Source organism: Lissotriton vulgaris, chromosome 12, assembly GCF_964263255.1.
Source record: "Lissotriton vulgaris chromosome 12, aLisVul1.2, whole genome shotgun sequence".
Classification (NCBI taxonomy): Eukaryota; Metazoa; Chordata; class Amphibia; order Caudata; family Salamandridae; genus Lissotriton; species Lissotriton vulgaris.
The window spans coordinates 364,140,529-364,165,123 of record NC_141700.1 but is presented as its reverse complement, the minus strand read 5'-3'; the positions used below and the strand labels follow the sequence as shown (position 1 = coordinate 364,165,123).

At 51.3% G+C, this 24,595-nt stretch overlaps 1 protein-coding gene across 2 annotated transcripts in view; it reads left to right on the top strand.

Moving 5' to 3' along the window:
* CEP89 (centrosomal protein 89) overlaps positions 1-22,896 on the top strand; it is a 1,308,678-nt gene extending 1,285,782 nt beyond the window's left edge. For both annotated transcript variants that reach the window (XM_086945134.1, XM_086945133.1), the window contains one exon: positions 21,940-22,896. In XM_086945134.1, coding sequence (XP_086801260.1) covers positions 21,940-21,954 — 15 coding nt within the window. In that variant the 3' untranslated portion in view covers positions 21,955-22,896. The remainder of the gene's footprint in view (positions 1-21,939) is intronic.
* The last annotated feature ends 1,699 nt before the right edge of the window (positions 22,897-24,595 follow it).

Sequence of the window (24,595 nt, the reverse complement as noted above, 5' to 3'; positions counted from 1 at the left end):
GGGTTAGAGACGTCATAAGAAGAAGTCAAAGAAGCGTGTCTGCTCTCCGACGTCCCCCCGTCGTTCTCCGGATACGGACGAGGGGGCCAGGGGGTCCCACCCCCTGGCCCCCTCGTCCGCATCTGCATCTTTGGAGCATTTGAGTCCCGCTGGGGTCCTGATCAAGAGGATCCTAGTCAGACTAGACAGAAACAGCATAACACCAAGCAAAAAGTTGGGGTAACCGTGAAAGTAGATCCTACTTTCCTACTCGCAGCATCGAGAACACAAGCTCCATATCAATCTGTTGGAGTTTGGGCAATCCGTCTGGCACTGAAAGCCTTTTTGCAGTCAATAAAGGGAAGGCTCGTACAGGTGTTCACGGACAACACTACCGACAACAAACAGGACGGAGTAGAGTCGTGGACTCTTTGTCAATAGGCCCTGCGTGTCGGGACTTAGCTGGAACAGCAGGGCATTTCACTGGTGTTTTAACACCTGGCTGGTTCTCTGAAAGCCATGGCAGACGAGATCAGCCGAAGGTCCGTTGCGGATCACTAATAGCGTCTCCTTCCGGAGGTGGCACAAGGTCACTTTCAGCAGTGGGGAGAGCCTTGGTTAGATCCGTCCGCCTCCAAAGAGAATACGCAATGTAAGCATTTTTGCATGCTGGAATTTCCAAGGTGGCTCTAGCTCGGCGACGCTTTTAGCTAGTGGAGCTCAGGCCTCCTATATGCCTTTCTGCCCATATCACTCTTGCCCAGAGTGCTCAAGAAGGGCGATTGGGCACAAGTTATTCTTGTGGGTCTGGAGTGGGCACGGAAAGTTTGGTATCCCAAGCTTTTAGAACTGAGCCTCTTCTAAACATACTCATTAATAGTGCAACAGCATAATGGCTGCTAATCAACATTACTATCTAATAGAGACTTCTAGCTGCAGATTCCTTACCTTTGAATTTCCCAGGCGTCAGGCTGGATCCGGAAACATTTGATGTGCTATACCCCTTGCACGTGACGTCAAGTGGCTTTATTTGGCTCCACATGACGTCGTCGGTGTCGTCAGCGTCTGTTATGATGTCACAGTGCCTATATAGGCGCCACCCAGGCGTGTGGAGTCAGTTCTTTTCTTTCTGCACCAGTTAAGCTCTGATCCTAGCAGAGCTACCCCTCTGCTACTTTTGGCAGGTTTTTACTCGACTTTTGTCTAAATTGTGGATTTTTTCCTAATTTGTGTGCGTGGGATGTCTTCAAGGAAGACCGGTTTCAAACCATGCCCACATAATGTCTGTTACTGATCCCTATCGCATATGTCTTTGGTGTCTCGAGGGCGACCACTATACAAAGTTGTGCGTGACTGTCGGGCAATGGCCCGAAGACCTTCAGGGCAATAAAGTTACTCGCGGCCCGGCAGTTGATACCGTCAAGGGAGACTCCGAGGAGGTCACGATCCTGATCGAAGAAGAGGAGGTCGTGGGTCCAATACCTGAACCCTAAGTCCTCTTCCTCTTATTCGAGGTCCTTGGGACACTCTGGGTAGAAGCATAAGAAGAAGAAGAAGAAGTCCAAGCGGACGTACCTCAACTGGCGTCCATCGTCGAGAGAGGTAAGGAGCACCAAGGTTCTAGGCACAGTTCTCTGAAGCTAAAGTTGACTTTGCATCCCCCCCCCCCTCCCTTACTGGGAGTCGAAGCGACTCCAGTTCAAAAGAGTTTTACGAGGCTATGAGCTGCGTTTTTGAGTGGAACAACTCCATTGGTGAGTCTTTGGGTCCCACGAGGTCAGAAAGGGCCCCACTGGCTTCAACTCAGTCGGCTCCAGCCATGACTCCATTCGGGCCTCAGGGATACGAACGCAGATCCAGCTGGACACCAGTCGTGCCATCGCAACCTTCCCTGGCATCTGACCCGAAGTCGCCTCACTGATGCCCGTCGGTGGCGCAAGCCCCATCCTCATCCCCAATGACACAGAGCTGGAACGGCGTTAATCAACACCGATTCTGACACCAACAGAACTGAGAGGTTCTATGTTGTCACCTGAGCACTTAGAAGATGTTCTAAGCTCAGGAGAGGATTGGGAGGCGTCTGGGGACTTCTTGAAACCCATGAAGTCTCTGAGGGGAATTTGGACTGGTATGGGGTACTTGGGGAGGCCAGTGGACTGGATACTTCACCAGATACTGGCATGTTCTCTCTGCCAACAGAGGCTACGGAGAAGGGGACATTCTATGCCATGGTCGTTAAGAGGGCAGCCGAGGTCCTTGGACTGGAGCTGCCCTCGGTGCAGGTCAGGACTAACCTCCTGACTGAGTTGTTTCATCCTGGGGCTTCCACTTCTGAACCACTGTTGTCCTTTGATGAAGTGCTTACAGACTTTATTCTAGGTACATGGTGCAAACCTAGCACAGGGGCTCCTGTGAATAGGACAATTGCACGTCACCATCGCCCAGCTCTGGGTGACCCAAAGTTTATCAGCCAACACTCGACCCCAAAATCTTTCGTGGTACAGGCCTCTACGTCCTGAGGCCCATTCCCTTCCACTCCTTTGGATAGGGAATCTGAGAGGCTGGATTCATTCTGGAAGAAGGTGTTTTCTTCCTCCAGTCTGGAATTGCAGTCGGTGAATACCGTGTCCTTATTGGTCCGTTTCTCCTATTCCCTTTGGGAGACGGTTGCGCAAGTTGTACCACAAGTCCCGGAGGAGACCCGGGCTGTGCTCTCCCGAGCTGTAAAGGATGAGAGAAATGCAGCAAAATTCACCATACGGTGTGGCCTAGATACGACTGATTCGCAAGGCAGATCGATTTCAACAACAGTGTCCTTGAGGCGCCACAATTGGCTTCTCAGGCGATGTCCAAGCCAATTTGATGGACATGCCCTTTGACTGAACCTGCCTTTTTGCGGAAAAAGCAGACTCAGCCCTGGTCAGGTTCAAGGGCTCTCGAGCTACGGCCAGATCCTTGGGCCTCTCCTCCAGCCCCCGCGGCCGATCTTCCTTTTGCCCCTTTTGTGGCAACGGAAGGGGTTTCCAGCTGTGTCAACCCATCCCAGCCACCGTTTAGCACAGACTGCCCTAGCTGTGTCAAGACGTGGACGCGATTCATTTATAGTCTCCGAATGGAAGCCAAAAGTCATCAACCACACTGCTATCAGCAGACACAGCCTCCAAGCAATGCTAGGCTGATTCTGTAGGACCACACTCCTCCAGTTGGTGGAGAATTGGTAATGATTTCCCCCACTGGAGATCCATAACATCGGACAGGTGGGTCTTGCAGATAGTCCAGAAGGGCTATTCTCTGTCTTTTCTTTCTTTTCCTCCTCTTATTCTGTCAAATCAGGAACTGCTGATGGAGGATCATTTAAAGCTGCTCTGAGGGGAGGTTATGGCTTTCTTGGCCAAGAGAGCTATAGAAAGGGTCCCAGTTTCAGAAGTAGGCAGTGGCTGTTATTCCCATTACTTCCTGATTCCGAAGAGGAACAAAGGGCTATGGCCCATTTTGGATCTTCGGACCATCAATCTTTTCCTCAAAAAGGAGAAATTCATAATGTTCACTCTGGCTCAGGTCTTGTTTGCCCTAGACCAAGAAGACTGGATGGTAGTGTTTGATCTGTAGGATATGTATTTTCACATTCTATCCTGCCCGGCCTCAGGCATTACCTATGGTTCAAGGTGTGCCACAAACACTTCCAGTTTACTGTGCTCCCCTTCGGCCTTACTAGTGCTCCTTGGGTGTTCACAAAAGTGAAGTTGGTGGTCGCAGCTCATCTGTACAGGTTTGGGGTGTTAGTCTTCCCCTACCTCAAGGACTTGGCTGCTGAAGGTGTGCTCGCCTTAGTTAGTCGTTTCCCACTTTCAGACTATGACAAACCACCTGCATTTGCTGGGGTTCTCTATAAATGTTCCTTAGTCACACCTGACTCCTTCTCAGTTGCACCCTTTTATAGGAGCAGTTCTGGACACAGTGCAGCTTCGGGCCTATTCTCCTGAGCAGAGAGTCCAGGATATTAAGGCTATGATTCTGATATTTCAGCCTCTATCTTGGATTTCGGCGAGACTCACTCTGAGGCTGTTAGGCCTCATAGCCTCCTGCATCCAGTTGGTAAGACACGCCAGGTGGCACATGCAGGCTCTGCAGTGGGACTTGAAGTTCCAATGGGTACAGCATCAGGGGAATCACACCCATGTGGTTCAGATCTCGGAAGGAACTGCAAAAGATCTGTAGTGGTGAATAACGAACCACAATTGGGTCAACAACAGACTCCTCTCCCTTCTCCAACCAAAGCTCACAGTCGTGACAGATGTGTCACTTCTGGGATGGGGCGGCCACCTGCAAGAGGTGGAGATCAAGGGACACTGGTTTTAGACCGAGATGGGGCTCCACATGAATTTGTTGGAGCTCTGAGCGATTCGGTTGGCATTTAAAGCAGTTCTTCTCTCTGTCAATGGGAAGCTAGTGCAGGTGTTCACGGACAACACCACTGCCATGTGGTACAGCAACAAACGGGGCAGGAGGGGTCGTGGACCCTTTGTCGAGAGGCTCTTCATCTCTGTACATGGCTGGGACAGTAGGGCATAACCCTGGTGGTTCAACACCTGGCAGGTTCCCTGAATGCTAGGGCGGATGATTTGCTCCATCAATGCCTAGCAGATTGTGAATAGCGTCTTCAGTCGGAGTTGGCGCAAGGTCTCTTTCAGTAGTGGGGCTATCGATCGGTGACGCTTTTTGTCACAAGTGGAGCTCAGGCCTGTTGTACTCCTTTCCGCCCATATCACTCCTGCCCAGGGTTCTGAAGAAGATCAGGAGTGACCGGGCCAAAGTCATTCTTGGTGCTCTGGACTGGGAAAGGAGAGTTTAGTATCCAGAGCTTCTGAGAATGAGTATCAATCCTCCGATCAGTCTGCCCCTTTAGGAGGATCTTCTGTCGCAGCAGCAGGGGAGGGTTCTACACCCGAACCAGTCAACTCTGCGCCTCCATGCATAGAGATTGAGCGGTGACAGTTAATAGCTTTTGACCTTTCTCCCGATGTCTGTAATGTTATTCTGGCGCCAGGCGGCCCTCCACTAAGACAGTATATGCCTGCTATTGGCAGAAATTTGTATTATACTTAGGCTTTCCTGTTTTCTGTTTCTATTTTTGGTAAATTCTGGTGGGGGTTTTTTAGTGTTTTCAATATCTTAAAAAACAGTTTTTATCAGTGGTTACACATTTTCGCGCCACTAAAAACAACAGAAAATGTGTTTTTCCGGTGTTTATGGAACGTTTTGCTTTTATTATTGCTTGCTTTCTGCACTGAAAGAACATGGTATATAGAAAGTGTACTTATAGTGTATATGAGGTCCAAATAGATTTTTGCATATTAATCTTATTGTAGTACACCATACAATACTTCTTCAGTGAGTTTTTGGGTCATGTGTGCTCCCTCTTTCCTTCCCATGTAAACTTCTGTGAAAATGCCCTCTCAGCATTCATAGCACCTTGGGCTGAGAACCGTCAGCTAATGGACACAGTTGGGATGATTCTTTCTTTGATGCCACATAAAGCACAAAGGGCCCGATGTAGGTAATCCCAGATTACCGATTCTTAAATACCGAATCATACCGATTCGGTATTTAAGAACTGGCAATCAGATTTAGGTAAATTTACCGTTTTCATTACTGAATCGTTATGATTCGGTAATTACCGAATCGGTATTTACCGATTCGGTAATTGCCATTCATTCCTATGGGCCTGGAGGCCCATAGGAATGAATGTCAATTACCGAATCAGTAAAGACCGATTCGGTAATTAGGGGAAACATTGAAGGGTGGCAGGTTGTCACTTTGACACCCTGTTGCACCCCTCAATTGTGCATGGGTGCACATGTTGCAGACATACATGCCCTTAGGGCATGTATGTCTGCAACATGGCACTGTTAAAAAAGCAAAAAAAAATGCTTTTTGAAGGGTTTTCATTATTTACCACCAACTACTAGTTGGTGGTAAATAGCAAATTCTTAAACCCTTTAGCACTGGGGGCGGAGCTAGCCGGCGTCGATGGCGGACGCGTGAGCTCTCGGCTCCTCGCCTTAGCCCCGGAATAATCCTGATAATCTATCCTAAAACGTGTCCTATATGCCATAGCGGGCTCTCCTACACCCGCCGACACCCCTAGATTCTTTTGGGGGCCTCTTTGGACATTTGCTGGAGAGCCTCTCCAAGTTGTTTGAAGTGCGGCTCCTTGCGACTCGGCCGAGGAGGACTGGGCCTGAAGCTGCGTACTATCCTGGAGAGGTGGCCGGGTGACGTCGCCTGACGTGCAGCCTCAGTGTCGGGAGTGAACGGGCTGATCTCCGGCCGGACTAACACTTGGATTTTTCCCTTGCCGGAGCGTCCTCCCCCCCCCCTTGTCTGCGATTGCCCCACATCAGGACGACTTGTCCTCCCAAGTGGAGGGCCACCGGCAGAGTGGACACTGAGCACCCGAACCACGAGGTGGAGCGGTCGCCATATCGGCGTGATCACTGGCCAGGATCCCCACTGCGGCGACCTGCTATCCCCGTGCCCTCACGCCACGGTGGTGCGACGTTGACTGGTGCTGGCATTGTAGACCTACAATACCCTGTGTCTAGCGAGTGTGGGTTTTGCCGAAGTGATCGGAGGCGGTTCGTCCGCCATAACGGACGCCATCTTGGCTGCATCGGACCTCTGGCTCAGACTTGGTATCTAGTGGCAGTGGATCACTGGCTGGAGTATCTCCTGTATTGCCCCTGCGGCCTGCTGATTGCGAGACGCCTCTTTGTTCTGGGTCCCTCCGTATCAGGGGCAGAAGATGGGGAAAAACGACGCTGCCCAGGCGAAGCTCTCCTTTGAACGGCGCCGACCGAAAGGGCCTGATGCGACGGCCCCGGAGTCATCCCCGAAGGGAGCCACTGCGACCGCCCCAGCTTCCACGGAGCTCCGGGACATGCTGGCCGCCATGGAAAAGGGCATCCAGGACAGCATTGCGTCTGTGGGCACTAAGATAGACGCTTTGTCATACCGCATGGACCGCATGGCGGAGCGAGTGGACAAACACGCGGAGCGCCTGGACATGGCGGAACGTCGACTCACCGAAGCCGAAGAAGCCCAGACCGAGTGGGACAAAGATAGAAAGCAGTTTGATAGACTTTTGCATGTTATTCGTGATAAAACAGAGGACTTGGAGGCGTGCTCACGCAGATCCAACATCCGTATTACAGGTGTGACGGAAACAACGCAAACAGGGAAGATGGAACTCTTCGTAGAAAAATTGCTGAAACTGCTACTTGCGGGAGGAGGCTTTTTCCCCCATGTTCATAGTGGAACGGGCCCACCGCAAGTTGGGCCCACAACCGCAGCCTGGCGCGCCGCCTCGCCCCATCATCGCGAAGCTCCTTAATTACCGCGACAGAGACACTGCTTTGCGCTTGGCGAGGGAGAAGGGCAAGCTTCAACATGAGGTTATGGACATCTCCCTCTACCCGGACTTTACGGCCAAAGTGCAGGAGGAGAGACGACAGTTCGCGCCGTATAAAAAACAACTGCGTACTCTGGGCCTTGACTACGCGATGCTGTACCCTGCCAAGCTTCGCATCAACACAGGAGGGCGATCGTATTTCTTTACGGATCTGAAAGAACTCCAGAAATCCCTAAAGACATGGACACGGGAGCGAAAGGAGGCTAGGCATAGTCAGGAAGACGACGCTGGCTCAGCATCGAACCTGGATGAACAGGACTAGAGGGCTCTGCCGGGAAATTTGGAACTTCTCAACGTGTGTGGGACACTGCAACCTGGTACCGCTGCGCCACCCCAAGAGGGGCGGTAAGTCTGGTCTACATGAGCGCTGCCGGTGCTATTTGGTGGGGCGGCGGCCACACTGTTCGGACATATGCCTTATGGACTGCTGGTGAGGAGGTCGTTTATCACTGATAGGGGGGGGATCTGAACACTGCTGAATCGTTGGGGGGCTGGTAGGGTTGTGGGGGGGCCGTTATACTTGCTACTCGAAGGGCACTGACCCACAAGTGGGGCAGGATCGAGGTGCCGATCTGAACTTTTCATTGAGACAGTTTGCGGTGTTGTACTATTTTGGCGCGCTTCGCCCCGGTGCCTTTGGTTGTGTGACTCTCCAGGGAGTTGGTATCGAACTGACGAATACTCTGCTACTTGAGGGTTGATGGGGGGGATTTTTGGGACCTGTCTGACCTGGTTGGGGGTGGTCGGCTGTGGGTGGGCGGGGGTTTGGGGGGTGGGGTCGAGGGACTGGACAGTTATGGGGGTTGTTGCCTTGGGTTGTTTGGGGGGTTTGTGCGTATTGAGTGTGGACTGCTATGTGGAACTGTACCTGTTTGGAAATGCCGGCTGGCGAATATGGGATCAAATGTACTGCTGTGTCCTGTTTTGCCCATCCCTGCTGCTAATACAACTCATGAGCTCATGCAATGTCTAGTGCTGCACTGAATGTACCCACAAGCATCCCGAATAAGCTGAAATTGATGACCTGGAATATTCGGGGCCTGAACGACTTTCGTAAACTGAGGAAGGTCCTCGGCTATCTCCATAGACATCATATCGATCTGGCCTTGTTGCAGGAAACGCACTTGCCACTCGCCAGCAGGATGTTGCAATCTAGGGGGTTGGCGGGGAATATAGTGGCTGCAGGCTTCACGACACACGCCCGGGGGGTGTTAATCTGGGCCAATCCTACATCACAACTGAAATTGATCCCGGTACACGCAGACACGGAGGGCAGGTATGTCCTGGCTAGGTGTGTGGGTAGGGGTCTTGATCTGCTGGTAGTAAATGTTTATGGCCCCAATTATGATCACCCTGAATTCTATGCGACTTTGTCTGCCCTTTGCAGGTCACATGCTCAGCCTGGGATGTTGTGGGGGGGGGATTTTAATTTTGTGTTCGACCCATCCAGGGACCGCTCCGCGGGCCCTACTCGGCGCCCGGTGGCTTCGGCCACACATATGAAAGCCGAGATGACTAAATTAGACCTAGTGGATGTCTGGAGAGACAAACACCCCACGAAGGGCGGCTTCACGCACTATTCGGCCTTTCACAATGTGCACACTAGGATAGATTACTGGTTAGCATCTCCCTCGGTCCTGGGTGGTATTAGCGCATGCGAGGTTCTCCCACGCACACTCTCGGACCACTCCCCCATCCTCTTACACCTTTCCACTGCCAGAAAGGGGATACCAGCCTTCACTTGGAGGTTCCCTCCTTTCGCTCTGCTAGATGATGCCTTCCGGGGGGAGCTTGCGGAAGATATAGAACAATATTTCGCTACTAACCAAGGCTCGGTCGAAGACTTTTTTACAGTTTGGGAGGCTTTTAAGGTGTACATCAGGGGTATAGCTATGTCTAAGCACTCCAGTGTGCTACGTTCCATCAGGCGGGAACTCACTACTCTGGAGACTAGGATAGCGGAGCTGGAGGCTCGACAATTGTCGACACTTAGTACTGCAGAAGGCCCGGCGCTCACCCAACTCCTGTCCGAGTTTCAGGCTCTGGCGGATAGAGAGATTCTTTATATGGGCAAGTACGCCACTGCCCGAGTGTATGGTGAGGGGGATAGGCCAGGTGCCTTGCTGGCTCGCATGGTTCGGGGCTCTCGACGGCCTCTGGGTTGTTGAGGAGCTAAGGACCCCGGAGGGTGACACGGTCTCAGACGAGGAGCAGATACTAGGGACCTTTAGACGATATTATGCTGAACTATATCAGTCCAAGACGCAGGGAGTGGAGGGCGAAATGGACGATTATTTGGACCATATTACCATGCCGTTCCTCAAGAACTCGGATAGGGAATTTTTGATGGCCCCCTTTCACCAGGACGAAATACTAGAGGCTCTTGCGAGCATGAAATCGGGGAGTGCGCCGGGTTCCGACGGACTCACGGTTGGCTTTTATAAAGCCTTCAAAGACATTCTGCTCCCGCACTTGGTTGCCCTCTTTGATGCTATCTGCGAGGATGGCGAGATGCCGCCCACCATGCGTGAGGCGTTGCTGATCACTATACCTAAGCCAGGGAAACCACCGGACCTTTGCGGCTCGTACAGGCCACTCAGCCTGCTGAACGTAGATGCTAAGATCTATGCCAAAGTCCTGGCCAATCGGCTGGCTTTGTTGGTCCCAGAGCTTGTCGCCCCGGAGCAGTCCGGATTTGTCCCATGCAGGAATTTAACTTACAACATACGCACAGTGCTGGGCACAATGCAACATGTCAAGCAGGAGAACAGTGCGCTGGCAATCTTCCTTGACATGGAAAAGGCGTTCGACTCTGTCGAGTGGCCTTTCATGGTTAGAGTACTGTGAAAGCTGGGTCTAGGCGAACCGTTCCTGCAGAGGATTGGGGCGCTGTACCATCGGCCTACTGCCAGACTACGGTTGGGAGACAGAGTGTCGGAGCCGGTATACATTGGTAGGGGCACTCGGCAGGGCTGCCCTCTGTCGCCGTTGCTCTATGCACTGGTCGCGGAGCCCCTCGCTTGCGCTATACGGGAGTACCACAGTCTGGAGGGTATAAGTTTTCCCACCTACAAAATAGGGATTTCGACGTACGCTGATGACACTCTACTGTATGTCCGGAATCCAGAATCTAACCTGACCGCGGTTCTTCGGGAGGTGGTCCGCTTTGGCTCGCTCTCGGGCTTGAGGGTGAACTGGGACAAGTCCATCGCTTTTCCTCTCACCCCTGTGACACAACCTTTTGCTATGGAGTACCCACTACAGTGGTCCTCTGACTCAGTCCGTTATTTGAGTATCCACCTGCATACAGATCCGGAGGTCCTGGTCAGGGACAACTACGGAGTTGCGTACAATAAATTGGTTGATGATGTCGATGCCTGGGTCAAACTCCCGCTCTCCCTTCTGGGCAGGATCGCTATTATGAAAATGATAGTGCTTCCCCGATTCCTGTTCCTTTTCCTCAACTTACCTGTGTTTCTGTCGAGCGCATTTTTTAAACAACTTACCCAAGTCATGATCCGGCTGGCCTGGGGCGACAAGCAACCAAGAGTACGGTGGACGATCCTGACTCTCCCCTGTGAGATGGGGGGCTTGGGAGCCCCGGATTTAGAGCGCTACTACTGAGTTGCGCAGGCTTCGCACCTGCACTCGTGGATCCATGGTGACGCACGCACGCCGCACCTCATACTGGAGCGGTTGTTTGCGGACCCACTCCCCCTGCCTGCCACTATTTGCCTACCCACGGATCGATCGATCGGCCGGATGGACTCCCTTAAAGCGACCAATCATGCCTGGAACTCCCTGATGCGTTCCCGCGGCTGCGCCCTTTTGTACTCCCCATTGATGCCGGTAGAATGGGCCCTATGGCTGGACCCGTTGGGCGAGAAAGGAGTAGTCAAGGCCTTGCGTGCCCTCGGCATAGCGAGGATGGAGAATTTGTTCTCCGAGGGCACTTTGAAAACCTGGGATCAACTTACTACCACGGAGTCGGGCCCTTCCTTGCTACAGAAATTTCAATTTCACAGACTTCGCTCTGCGTTCCGAGAGGTCCTGGGATCTACTATGGAGGAGCCTGAGGAGATCCCGGAACTGACCTACATTATTAAATCCACATCATCTGCAAAGCTAATTTCACAGGTCAACAGGTTGGGAGCGGTGCATCAGCGCCTACAACCCTCTAAAGCTAGAGCGGCCTGGCAGGACGATTTGCAAACCCCATAGACGATGTTATGTGGCGATACTGCTGCTCTAGCACGCGCAAGATTTCCCTGAATGGCAGGCACAGGCTGGTGCATTTCAAATTCCTACATCTGAAAGAGACACGTTAGTGATAGATTCCTTACCTTAGAATATCCCCAGGCGTCAGACTGGATCCGGAAATTTTTGCGTAGCAATACCCCTGCGCGCTGGTAGGCGTCGTCTGCGGCTCCGCGTCCGTCGTCGGCGTCGTGAGCGCCGGGATGACGTCATCGGAGTATATAGACGGCGCCCATGCGCGCTGACGTCAGTTCTTCTTTTTTCCGCGCCAGCTAGCGCAGATCCGGAAGAAGCTCTACCCCCAGTCACTTTTTGACTGAAAACTTTTTTTTGATCTTTTTGATCCTCTAGTTAGTCGATTCTCGACTATCGGTGCCAGGGATGCCCGGGTTCAAGCCTTGCTCGAAGTGCGGCCGACTCATGTCGGTCACGGACCCCCATCGCCGGTGCCTGAAGTGTTTAGGCCTCGACCACGACGATCGAACCTGCTCCGACTGCCGGGCCCTGACGTCGAAGGCTAGGCGGGAGCGGTCCCGCAAGCGTCTCGAGCTGAGGCAGTCGGCCCGCGCCGCTCCAGGTCCCGGTCCCGGTCCCACGGGAGGTCGAGGGACAGGTCGCGAGGTCGGAGTCATCGACGTTCCGGGAGTGGACACCGATCGTCGGGTTCCAAGTCCTCAGGTAAGAGGCATGAGAGGTCGGAGCGACACCATCGATCCTCCGACCCGCCCCGTCGCTCGCACGATGCGACCGGGGATTCGGGCGACACCGCCCACGCGGCTCCGCGGGAGTCACAAGCGTCGCCGCCTGCCCCACACCTTCGGGTCCCTGGGCACGGCGCGTCGCAGGAGGAGGTCGAGAGGTACCTCATGGCCATGAGGGCCCTCCCTCCTCAGTCGGTTCCCGTGGCGCCTTCGGGCCGATCGGCTCCGTCTGGAGGTCCTTCCGGGTCGGGCGCTTCGGCCCCGGCGCCGCTGGCGACTTCGGTCCCGGCGCCGCGCGACCTCGCTGGATCCGGCTCCGGATCCGGGACCTCGCCGGTCGACCCTACGACCTCGCCGGCGACGTCCCTTCAGGTGTCGTCCCCGGCAGCCGAAGTGGTTGCCGACCCCAATGCTTCCTACGGTCCTACTCAGGTGTCGGAGGGGCGCCGCTGGGCGCCGATTCCGTCGGCCTTCGGAGAGTTCTATCTCCACGAGGAGGCCCTGGCTGTTAATCCTGGTCTCCAGGAGCCGGGTGACGAGGAGCAATGGGAGGGGTCCGAGGACCCTCTGGCACGTGATTGCCAGTCTCATCAGGACTGGACATATGAGCTTGGGGAGGCCAGTGGTATTGACACCTCGCCAGACACTGGATTTACGTCGCCCCCGACTGTGGCTTCGGAGGCGGGTTCTGCGTACAGTGTAGTGTTGACGAAGGCAGCTAAGGCCCTAAACCTTGAGCTCCCCGTCGCGGCCGTGAGGACTAATCTCCTCACTGAGGTCCTCAAACAGCAGTCCGGCTCCGCGGAGCCCCTCCTGCCGTTCAACGAGGCCTTGTGTGACGTTCTTCTGGGCACTTGGTCCAAGCCCGCCACAGGCCCCCCTGTGGATAGGAACGTGGCCAGACGCTACCGCCCGGCACCGGGCGACCCTTGCTTTTTGTCCACCCACCCCACCCCGAGAGCCTGGTCATCCAGGCCTCCAACTCCCAGACCGCATTCCCGTCGGCCCCGCCCGACAGGGAATCCAAGAGATATGAGCAGTTCGGGAAGAAGGTCTTCTCGTCTGTGAGCCTAGGGCTCCGGTCAGTGAACACCAACTGTCTCTTGGGCCGCTACACCCACACTCTGTGGGACACGGTTGCGGAGGTGCTGCCACAATGCCCTGAGGAGGTCAGGGCTAAACTCAGCCAAACCCTTGCGGACGGCCGAGATGCGGCACGCTTTTCTATCCGGTGTGGGCTGGATACCACGGACTCACTGGGCAGGGCGATGGCAACGACGGTGGCGGTTCGACGCCACGCCTGGTTGAGGTCCGCCAACTTCTCGGCCGATGTCCAGGCCACCCTCCTGGACATGCCGTTTGATGGCCGTCGCCTCTTCGGCGACAAGGCAGACCATGCGCTGGAACGTTTCAAGGACTCCAGGGCCACGGCCAAGTCCTTGGGCCTTACGGCCCCACGCCAGCAATCGGGTGCCTTTCGCTCCTTTCGTGGCCACGGAAGGGGCGCCCCACCACGGACCGTCAGCCACGCGCCGCAGAATGTTCAGCAACGCGGTGGCGGCCGTGGGAACCGCCGTGGCGGTGGTCGGGGCCAGCGGCGAGGCCAGTCCACACCTCCCTCAGCAGCCCCCGCCTCAAAACCTTCCTAGTCCGAGTTTTCAGGCCCATGTGACGCCTGTGGGAGGCAGGGTTCGCCATCACCTCTCCCACTGGCATACAGTCACTTCAGACAGGTGGGTGCTGCAAATTGTCCGAAGGGGTTTCTCCCTCCCCTTCGAGTCTTCCCCTCCATCCATGCCACCTCAAACCACCGTGTGTCGGGGGATCACTTGCAACTTCTGCAAGAGGAGGTTTCGGCCCTCTTGGCCAAGAGGGCCATCGAGCGCGTTCCTGGGCCAGAAGTAGGACGTGGCTGTTACTCCCACTACTTTCTGGTACCCAAGAAGGGCAAAGGGGGCCTGCGCCCTATCTTGGATCTGCGGAACGTCAACGGCTTCCTCCGGACGGAGAAGTTCAAGATGCTCACCTTGGCTCAGGTCCTGGCTGCCCTGGACCCAGGAGACTGGATGGTAGCGTTGGACTTGCAGGACGCCTATTTCCACATCCCCGTCCTGCCGGCCCACCGGCGTTACCTACGGTTCATGGTAGGCCAAGAGCATTTTCAGTTTACCGTGCTCCCCTTCGGCCTTGCCAGCGCCCCACGGGTGTTCACAAAGGTGATGGCGGTGGTCGCAGCCCATCTGCGCAGGCAAGGGGTGTCAGTCTTCCCCTACCTCGACGACTGGTTGTTGAAGGCGGGCTCGCCCCAGACAGTCGTCACCCACCTCCAGACTACGGCCGACCTCCTGCACTTGCTGGGGTTTTCCATCAATGTGCCGAAGTCACACCTGTGTCCCTCTCAGAAGCTCCTTTTCATCGGAGCGGTTCTCGACTCGGCGCAGTTTCGGGTTTACCCACCCGAGCAGCGGGTTCGGGATATTCAGGCTCTGATTCCTGTCTTCAGGCCGTTATCCCGGGTCTCGGTCAGGTTGACGCTGCGGCTTCTGGGACTGATGGCCTCCTGCATCCTTCTGGTGCGTCACGCCAGGTGGCGGATGCGGGCTCTGCAGTGGGACCTGAAGTTTCAGTGGGCCCAGCATCAGGGCAACCTGTCCGATCATGTCCTGATCTCGGAGGGCACTGCGAAGCAACTGCAGTGGTGGCTCACGGACCGCGACTGGGTCAGTGGCAGACCCCTCTCTCTACCCCAGCCGGAGCACGTAGTTGTGACGGACGCGTCCCTCCAGGGCTGGGGAGGCCACATGGGAGTGGCGGAGATCAGAGGCCTCTGGTCTCCGGCGGAGTCCCGGCTCCACATCAACCTTCTGGAGCTGCGGGCGATTCGTCTTGCACTGAAGGCATTCCTCCCCTCTGTCAGGGGGAGCGTGGTGCAAGTGTTCACCGACAACACCACTGCCATGTGGTACTGCAACAAACAGGGCGGTGTGGGGTCGTGGACCCTTTGCCAGGAGGCTCTGCGCCTCTGGCAGTGGCTGGAACATCAGGGCGTGACCCTGGTGGTTCAACACCTGGCAGGCTCTCTGAATGCCAGGGCGGACGAACTCAGCCGCCGGTGCATGATGGATCACGAATGGCGTCTGAACTCGGACGTGGCGCAAGGTCTCTTTCGACAGTGGGGAGAGCCTTGGTTAGATCTATTCGCCACAGAAGAGAACGCGCAATGTCAGCAGTTCTGCGCGTTGGAGTTTCCAAGGCGGCACTCGCTCGGAGACGCTTTTCGTCGCGAGTGGAGCTGCGGCCTGTTGTACGCCTTTCCGCCTATACCACTTCTGCCCAGAGTGCTGAAGAAGATCAGGCGCGACCGGGCCCAGGTCGTCCTTGTGGCTCCGGACTGGGCACGAAGATACTGGTATCCCGAGCTACTCAGCATGTCAGTCGATCCCCCGATTCGTCTGCCTCTTCGGGAGGACCTTCTGTCGCAGCAGCAGGGGACGGTCCTGCACCCGAACCTGTCCAGTCTCCACCTACAAGCTTGGAGATTGAGTGGCGGCAGTTGAGGCCATTTGACTTGCCTCCCGAAGTCTGTGACATCATTCTGGCAGCCAGGCGTCCCTCCACGAAGTCGGTATACGCCTGCCGGTGGAATAGATTTGTGGCATGGTGCTCAGCAAAGGCTGTGGATCCCCTCTCTGCACCCCTTTCGGAAGTGCTGCTCTTTCTTCTTTCCCTTGCCCAGCAGGGCTCTGCTCTGGGCACTCTTAAAGGGTACCTTTCAGCTCTTTCAGCCTTCTTGAGGCTACCAGATCAGTCTTCCTTGTTCAAGTCCCCTATAGTGAGTAGATTTCTGAAGGGCATCACGCACATGTTCCCTCCTGTTCCCTTCGTGATGCCCCAGTGGGACTTGAATCTTGTTCTCACCTATCTGATGTGTGCTCCCTTTGAGCCACTTCATAACTGTCCTCTTCGTCTCCTTACTCTGAAGACGGCCTTCCTGGTTACCATCACCTCTGCCAGGAGGGTGAGTGAGCTCCAGGCTCTTTCTTCTTCTCCACCTTTCCTGTCTGTTCATCCTGATAAGGTGGTGTTGCGTACACGGCCTTCCTTTCTGCCCAAAGTTGTCACGGCCTTCCACATCGGGCAGTCCATCACCTTGCCCACCTTCTTTCCGCCTCCGCATCCCTCGAAAGAGGAGGAGAGGCTCCACCGTCTGGATCCAAAACGTGCGCTCTCCTACTACCTAGACCGCACTCGCCAATTCCGGGTGGATGACCAACTCTTCGTTGGTTACGTGGGCGCGAAGAAGGGAAAGGCTGTACACAAGAGGACCATCTCCAGGTGGATCATCTTGTGCATCCAAGCATGCTACTCCATGGCGAGGAAGGAGCCCCCGGCTGGATTGCGGGCTCACTCCACTCGGGCCACGGCAACAACAACTGCCCTGGGCCGCGGTGTCCCCCTGCAGGACATCTGTCAGGCAGCCACGTGGGCCTCGCTGCACACGTTCGCAAGACACTACTGCCTGGACAGTCAAGTCCGGAGGGATGGCTTCTTTGGCCGTTCCGTCCTCCAGGACTTTCTGGTGTGATATTGGTTCGCAGACCCACCACCGGGGTTGGTATTGCTGGGGTATCTATTCTAAGGTAAGGAATCTATCACTAACGTGTCTCTTTCAGATGCACAAGTTACTACTTGTGTAACGATATATCTGTAAGAGACATTAGTTAGTGATAGATTCCTTACCGCCCTCCCATCCTCCCCGTTCTGCGAACCGATATTTAGGGTTAAGGTCATCCCCTTTCAGGGCCCTAGTTTCATGGCACCAGTGTTAGTTCTATCATGGCTCTGCGTATCTGGCGCGGAAAAGCTGTGTTATCAGAACTGACGTCAGCGCGCATGGGCGCCGTCTATATACTCCGATGACGTCATCCCGGCGCTCACGACGCCGACGACGGACGCGGAGCCGCAGACGACGCCTACCAGCGCACAGGGGTATTGCTACGCAAAAATTTCCGGATCCAGTCTGACGCCTGGGGATATTCTAAGGTAAGGAATCTATCACTAACTAATGTCTCTTACAGATATATCGTTACACAAGTAGTAACTTGTGCAGCGGGTGTACTATACCCCCGAACGACTGCACCGCTATGGCCTTCGCCCCACTGCGGAGTGCGAGCGTTGCCGAACATTGGCGGCAGACTTCTTCCATTTAGCGTGGCTCTGTCCCGGTGTACAGGCATTCTGGGGGGAGGTATTTGCGGAACTTGACCAGATTCTGGGGGAGACCCTGCCGCGCACTCCGGCGCTTGCGCTCCTTGGTTACTCTAAGCCGTTGGCCCCTTCTCTGCGCCGGCTGGTCGATATGGCCCTGCTGTTGGCCAGGAGGGTGGTTGCGGCCTGTTGGATGCGTGGGCCCCTACCTGCCAAAACGAGATGGTTGCGGGACCTACAGTACTGCTGCACTCAAACAGAACTGTACAGCGACCTGTTACCGCCCAGGAGTAGGCCCAAGAATTTCTGGGATCTTTACAAAGAACACCTGCATAAGGGGGAGGATGGCGACTCTGACACTTCTGAAGTAGCTGAACTCCAAGACCGGGTGGTGGAATAGTGGTTTGAACGCATGCATTTATTTCCCCGAGGGGAGTGGGTTGGGGTGAGTTTCGGGACGGGAGGGGGCTACACTGAGGTTCCTGATTCTGGGGCGCAATTGGGGGTAGCACTGGAGGGGGCATTCATTTACGGTGGGACGACACGGGACGCATGGCAGGTACACCTTGAGGTACACATGACTGGATGGGGTTAGCAGTTCCACTGCCACACTCTGGGGGGAGGGGTAGGGGTTTAGTTGGGGTAGTTCTATTGACCATATCTCAATACTAGACCTTTTTGCCGTGATCGCAGGTGGGGATTGCCAGTTGACACACTGCTCCAATAAGCTGCCTATGGAGAGACATTGCACTAGGTTATACTAGAATAACGACACATCACCACGCCGCCGGGCCTCCGGGATGCCGGCAAAAAGGCTGTGTACGGTTCTTTTCGATCATCGCTCGCATGTTTTTGTGGTGTATGATATGGTGCGATGTGAAAATGTAAAGACTTGGTGGTGTCAATGGCTTTGCTTTCAATAAAGGTCTTTAAAATAAAAAAACCCTTTAGCACTGATTGCAGTGCTACCTACATGTCAAAATACAGATTGGTAATTTTACAGATTCAGTATTTTACAGAATCGGTAAAATTACCTAATCTGTATTTTAACATGCCCCTACATCTCCATCTCCAAATACCGGTCGGTAACGGCCGAAATCGGCCGTTACCGACCGGTATTTGCCTTCCTACATCTGGCCCCAAATGATAAATATTTGCGTTTTAGTTCCTGTGCATAAGAAAACAGTGCACCAGAATGGACTAAAAAGTCTATAGCATCCCTCATTAACTCTGAAGATTGTAGAGATGCTTTCAGCATACCATCTAACAAGTGGCAAGGATCTCCTACAGGGAATCACTTCAACTCTGGTATCAATTATGACAAGTCATCAGACAACTTTTTTATATACGTAGCTGAATCACTGCAAATACAAACAATATCACTCCAATCTTTGTTGAACTTGAAAAGAACCTTTTTTGCAGAGCATTACAAGTGACACTGCGCTTAATGTTTTCCAAAAGTCTGGTGTCATGGTTTCACCACTATCCCAGATGCTTGGTGATATATATATACTTGTCACTATACCTTAAATTGAATGTTTAAAGCCTGAGGTGTTGGAAATTCACCTAATATCAATACTGACCCACTAGAAACTATGGTCTGATGTATTAAGGGTTTTTACCCATTCTCTGTGGGTAAATGTGATGACACATATTAGGAAAGATTTTTAGGAAACCAGCCATTTTACCTATCAGTGAAAGAATCCAATGCAGCCAAAATATCAAATACGAGTTTGATCATTCCTGATTCTCTACAGTTTATAAAATAATTAAACTAGACCTAAAACATGAAACTAAACCCTCCATCTTTAGACCAAAGGCCACAAGACTGAAAAAAGTAAAAGGAAGAAGAAACAATATTTTAGTGGCATCCAGAAAGAACAAAACTCAAGTAGAATAATGTTAGCCAGTCCTTCTTACTGCTAGCTTGTATAACAAAGTTACATTGTATTGACCCCTTCAGGAAGAAAAAAATGACTAATTCACTCTCTTTTTCCTTTCTTTGAATGGCATTTAGTTTGTGGTTGTGCAGGTGTTTTTTCAGTGTTTATATGTTTTCACCAGTGAGGGCTATTTTTATTTCAGTGGGGTTTTATCAGTTATTATAGGTTTAAACCTAAAAACCCACAGCCTAATTATACTGCACAGAAAGGTCTATTGACCCTCTTTCTGCTTCTCTTTCTATTGTACTTTTATTCATTCTAACCTCTGCCTATCAGGGCTCTGCCTTGGGAACTCTCAAGTGTTATCTCTCTGCTCTGTCTGCTTTTTTGTGGCTGCCAGATCGCCCTTTCTCTACAATCTCCTATTGTAAATAGATTTCTAAAAGGGCTGGCTCACTTATTTCCACCCACGCCCTTTGTTAATGTCGCAGTGGGACCTTAATTTGGTCCTTACCTATCTGATGTTTGCTCCCTTTGAACAATTTTCCCCTCCAGCTGTTGACCATCAAAACAGCCTTATTAGTGGCGATTACATCTGCACAGAGGGTGAGTGAGTTACAGATGCTATTTTACTCGCCTCCTTATCTAATGTCCTTTTCAGACAGGTGGTGCTTCGCACCAGGGCATCCTTTTAACCAAGATGGGACCCCATTCCATCTGGGTCAGTCCATCACTTTGCGCACATTCTTTGCTCCCCGCATCCCTCTAAGGAAGAGGAGTGTCTCTACCGGCTGGACCCAAAAAGAGCATTATTGTTCTACCTTGACCGCACAAACGAGTTATGGGTGGACGATTAAATCTTTGTGGGATACGTGGGAGCAAAGAAGGGAAGGGTAGTCTCTCGCTGGGTTGTTCTCTACATCAAGATCTGTTATGCCTTGGCAAAGAAGCAGACCCCTGAAGGATTAAGAGCCCATTCCACCTGTTGAAAGGTTGCATCTACGGCCTTGGCTCTGTGTGTACCAGTCCAAGACATCCGTCAGGCAGCAAAGTGGGCTTTTTTGCTCACGTTCGCAAAACATTACTGCCTTGATGGCCAGGTGCACAGGGACTGGCATTTCGCCCGTTCAGTCCTGCAAGACTTTTTCGTTTAGGATATGAATCTGCAACTCACCACCTGGATGGGATGGCTCGGGTATCTGATTTAAATGTAAGGGACCTGCAGCTAGAAGTCTCAATCAGATGAACAAGTTGATTACCTTCGGTAACAGATTATCTGGCTGACACTCTGTTTAGCTGCAGATTCATTACAGCCCCACCGACGACTCCTCGCTTTGCGGACTAATATTGTACAGCTAGGCTTACTCCCCTTTCTGGGCCCTAGTTTTGCACACAACTACGTCAGGTACTTCGTGGCTGTGCGCTTCTGGCGTGGTAAAACAAAAAGTACTGACGTCCGCGTGCCTGGGCTGCGCCTATATAGGCACCGCAACGTCACAACCGGCGGCATCACACAGAGCTGATTGGGGCTACCAGACGTCGTGCGCAATTGGGTATTGCTCAGCAAAAGTTTCCGGATCCTGCCTGACGCCTGGGAAATTCAAAGGTAAGGAATCTGGAGCTAGATAGTCAGTACCAGATAATGCGTTACCGAAGGTAAGTAACTTGTTCTATTTAGCTAATACATGAAGCTAAAACACTCTGTTTAGTATTGTTTTTAAACAAGGATTTCATGATGGGTTTTTAAACCCAGCTGCTCCCATTGGGTATGTTAAATTATCCTTTGTGAATGTTCTATAGGACACTTATCATTGAGATCATTCTTCATATTAACTTAATGCGCTCTTGCCCGATGCTCAAAAAGCAAAACTGATGGGCAGTTAGGTCATAATGCATTTTACAATGTGCACTAATAGTAAGTGGGGAAACACCTTGCGTCCTAAAAACAGTAATCATGAAAACAGCGTTTTGAGAATATGATGGGGCAGTGATTAACACGTTATAAATTGTACTGAATTGAAATATTTTTTGGACCTTGTTTTTATTAAGTATTCAGCAATGATTGATAACCCTGGTCTTTTTTTTTTTTGCAATACAGTAAAATGTATTTTTCATGTTATGATATTTCGTTTTTTTCTACTGTCTATCTTTTTATTTATTCTGTAATGCTGCTCTTATTCCTCCTCTAATAAAAGAAATTACATATAAAAAAATGAAAATACATTTTAAAGTAGTTTCATTAGCAATCAAAATATATTTGTAGCAGAACCAAAGACGTTTTTTTTAACATAAATTGGAATTCAGACTTTATTGTAAACGATAAATGCAAAAGATTTCATGTTTGGCGAAAGTTCTTCTGAAGAAATGTGAATATTAGTGACACATTTAAAATGTACGAATTAAACAATTTTAGATTTATATGTATGCATTGTATTTTTAGGGAAGTGGAAGGTGAGCTTGAGACAGTGTGGGAAACTACGTCGCAAGAAAACAAGAAAATGAAGGAATTCTTGGCTAAATCGCTAGAAATTAACAAATACAATGCGAGTAAACCTCTCCAGTTTGAATCCGATGAAATACCGCAGAAAGATTCAGATTATAGAATTGCTTTTTGCGACTCTGATTTAAAGGTTTTGTCCCCCAGCGAAGATCAAAGTTTACCGGAACATTTGAGATGACCACAGCAAGCAAATGCCTACAGACACCAGCCGAAGCAGACTATCAGACCTAGAAAAATACCATCATAGAGTATTTGTCCAAGGAGAAGTAATATGCTACTGAAAGAAATCGCTGAGCTGATTCTATGCAACTTTGTTAATACTATTCAGGCATGTTTTACCGTAACTAAAAGATAACCAAACAGGGGATTGTTTTTGTCTTGCTTTTTCTTACAAAGTTATTTTTCTCTTATATCAGCAGTAGTTTTCACTTCACCCATTGTGACATCATTTTTCCATTTCCACATTCAAAAGATGATCTTCAGGCAACATCTTCTTTGAACAATCACGATGTCGACATCTGAGCCATTTGGCAATAATTGCCTAACATTGAATTATATCTGTAATGATTTACGTTTTATGTTCGCCTACCTTAATTCTCTCAGTGAAACCAATAATTGTATTTTTACAGTGATAGTTATGTGTATTTGTTCAATATGATTACCGTAATACAGGATAGCACAAATACTGAGACACAATTAAATGGGTTTTAATACACACAGTTATCTAGTACCTAAAGCAGCAATATTGCCAGAGTAGTCTGCAACATCAAACTCAACATTTAATGGAAATTATTATTTTGATCCATTTGCAAGCAGAACTTGAAAGTGACACTTAAGCTTTGTAATAACTCTAGAATAATACTATTTTGATGGTAAAATAAATTAGTACACCAAGTTGAACTATTGTTGTCTATATTGTTTTAGAATACGCTGACAATACATTTACTGTGCTTGAAATCTACCGTATTTTCCGGCGTATAAGACGACCCGGCGTATAAGACGACCCCCGACTTTGGCAGAAAAATTTTAGGTTTAGTGCTATACTCGCCGTATAAGACGACCCCCCACTTCCAGCGCAGCATAGCCATTCCGAGTATGTACCGGTATTTTGAACTTACCGTATTAGTCTAGTCCTCCTCCCTGTGGGTGAGCAGTAAGGCTTTATCAGTGGGCAGTGGGTACCTATAAGCGTTTATTTTACAAACTGAAAGACTGAACGCAAAGAAATTGGTTGTAGAAACAATCTTGCTTTACTCGGAAACATTTTATTTAAAACCATATCAAAAACTGTCACTTCTGAATAACGGCAAACATAAATAACGTAGTGCATGAAACAGTGCAAGTGCATTAAACGTTCCATAACTTCCCATAAATCCAAGCGATTTCTACAGGATTTATAACGTTCCCTTTAAAAACCTTCAAAATCCTCCTCTTCGTCATCTGATCTCATAAGTAAGTCTATGAGATCTTGTGGTACATCTGTAAGGCAGTCATCGTATGGATCTTGTACCAATTCCGTATCAGATGATGTGGTCTCTTCTTCGGCATCCTCTTCACCTTCCCACAGATAGTCGTCCTCCATACCATCTAATGAGTTCGATATGCCACACTTCTTGAAAGACTTTATGACTGTTTCTGCATCGATGTCGTTCCAGGCCTTTATGACAAAGTTGCACAAAACATCCAACTGTGGCGCACGCATGTTTCCTCCTTTTGTGAATGTTTTTTCACCGCTAACCATCCACTCATTCCACTGTTCTCGGATGCGATCTTTAAATGGCTTGTTTAGGCACACATCCAGTGGCTGCACCAACGATGTCAGTCCTCCAGGTATAACAGCAGCATCCGTTTTCAGTCTTGCCAGCCTTTGCTTGGTGCTGGGAGTTAAATGAGCCCTGAACATATCCCACACCAGTAGACTACGCCTTTGTAGAAGTCCACCTGGTCGCCTGCTCCATACGTTATCAATATTTACAACAAGGGGTGGTGAGGGACAGAGTCTCTGAGTTAAACAGAATACTCTCACCCAGTCAAGAGATCAGGGCTAGATCCAACACCGTTTTTTAGCTCACTGCACCATCCCAGTTTCAGAACCTGGCTGTATGCAAATTAGTCTGTTCCTGTCCCAGTGCATGCTGGGAACAGGGCAAACCAAACTACAAAAGCCAATTCTTACACTGGGAAGGAAACAAGCTACCGGGGACCGGTTTCTGGCATTTCAGCCTCTTCGGCCCGGCTTGCTTGAATCCTGATGGTGCAATGAGCAAGGGACTCACATCTGAGTATACCCTTCCACGCTTAGGGTGGACAAAAATATTTACAACAAGGGGTGGTGAGGGACAGAGTCTCTGAGTTAAACAGAATACTCTCACCCAGTCAAGAGATCAGGGCTAGATCCAACACCGTTTTTTAGCTCACTGCACCATCCCAGTTTCAGAACCTGGCTGTATGCAAATTAGTCTGTTCCTGTCCCAGTGCATGCTGGGAACAGGGCAAACCAAACTACAAAAGCCAATTCTTACACTGGGAAGGAAACAAGCTACCGGGGACCGGTTTCTGGCATTTCAGCCTCTTCGGCCCGGCTTGCTTGAATCCT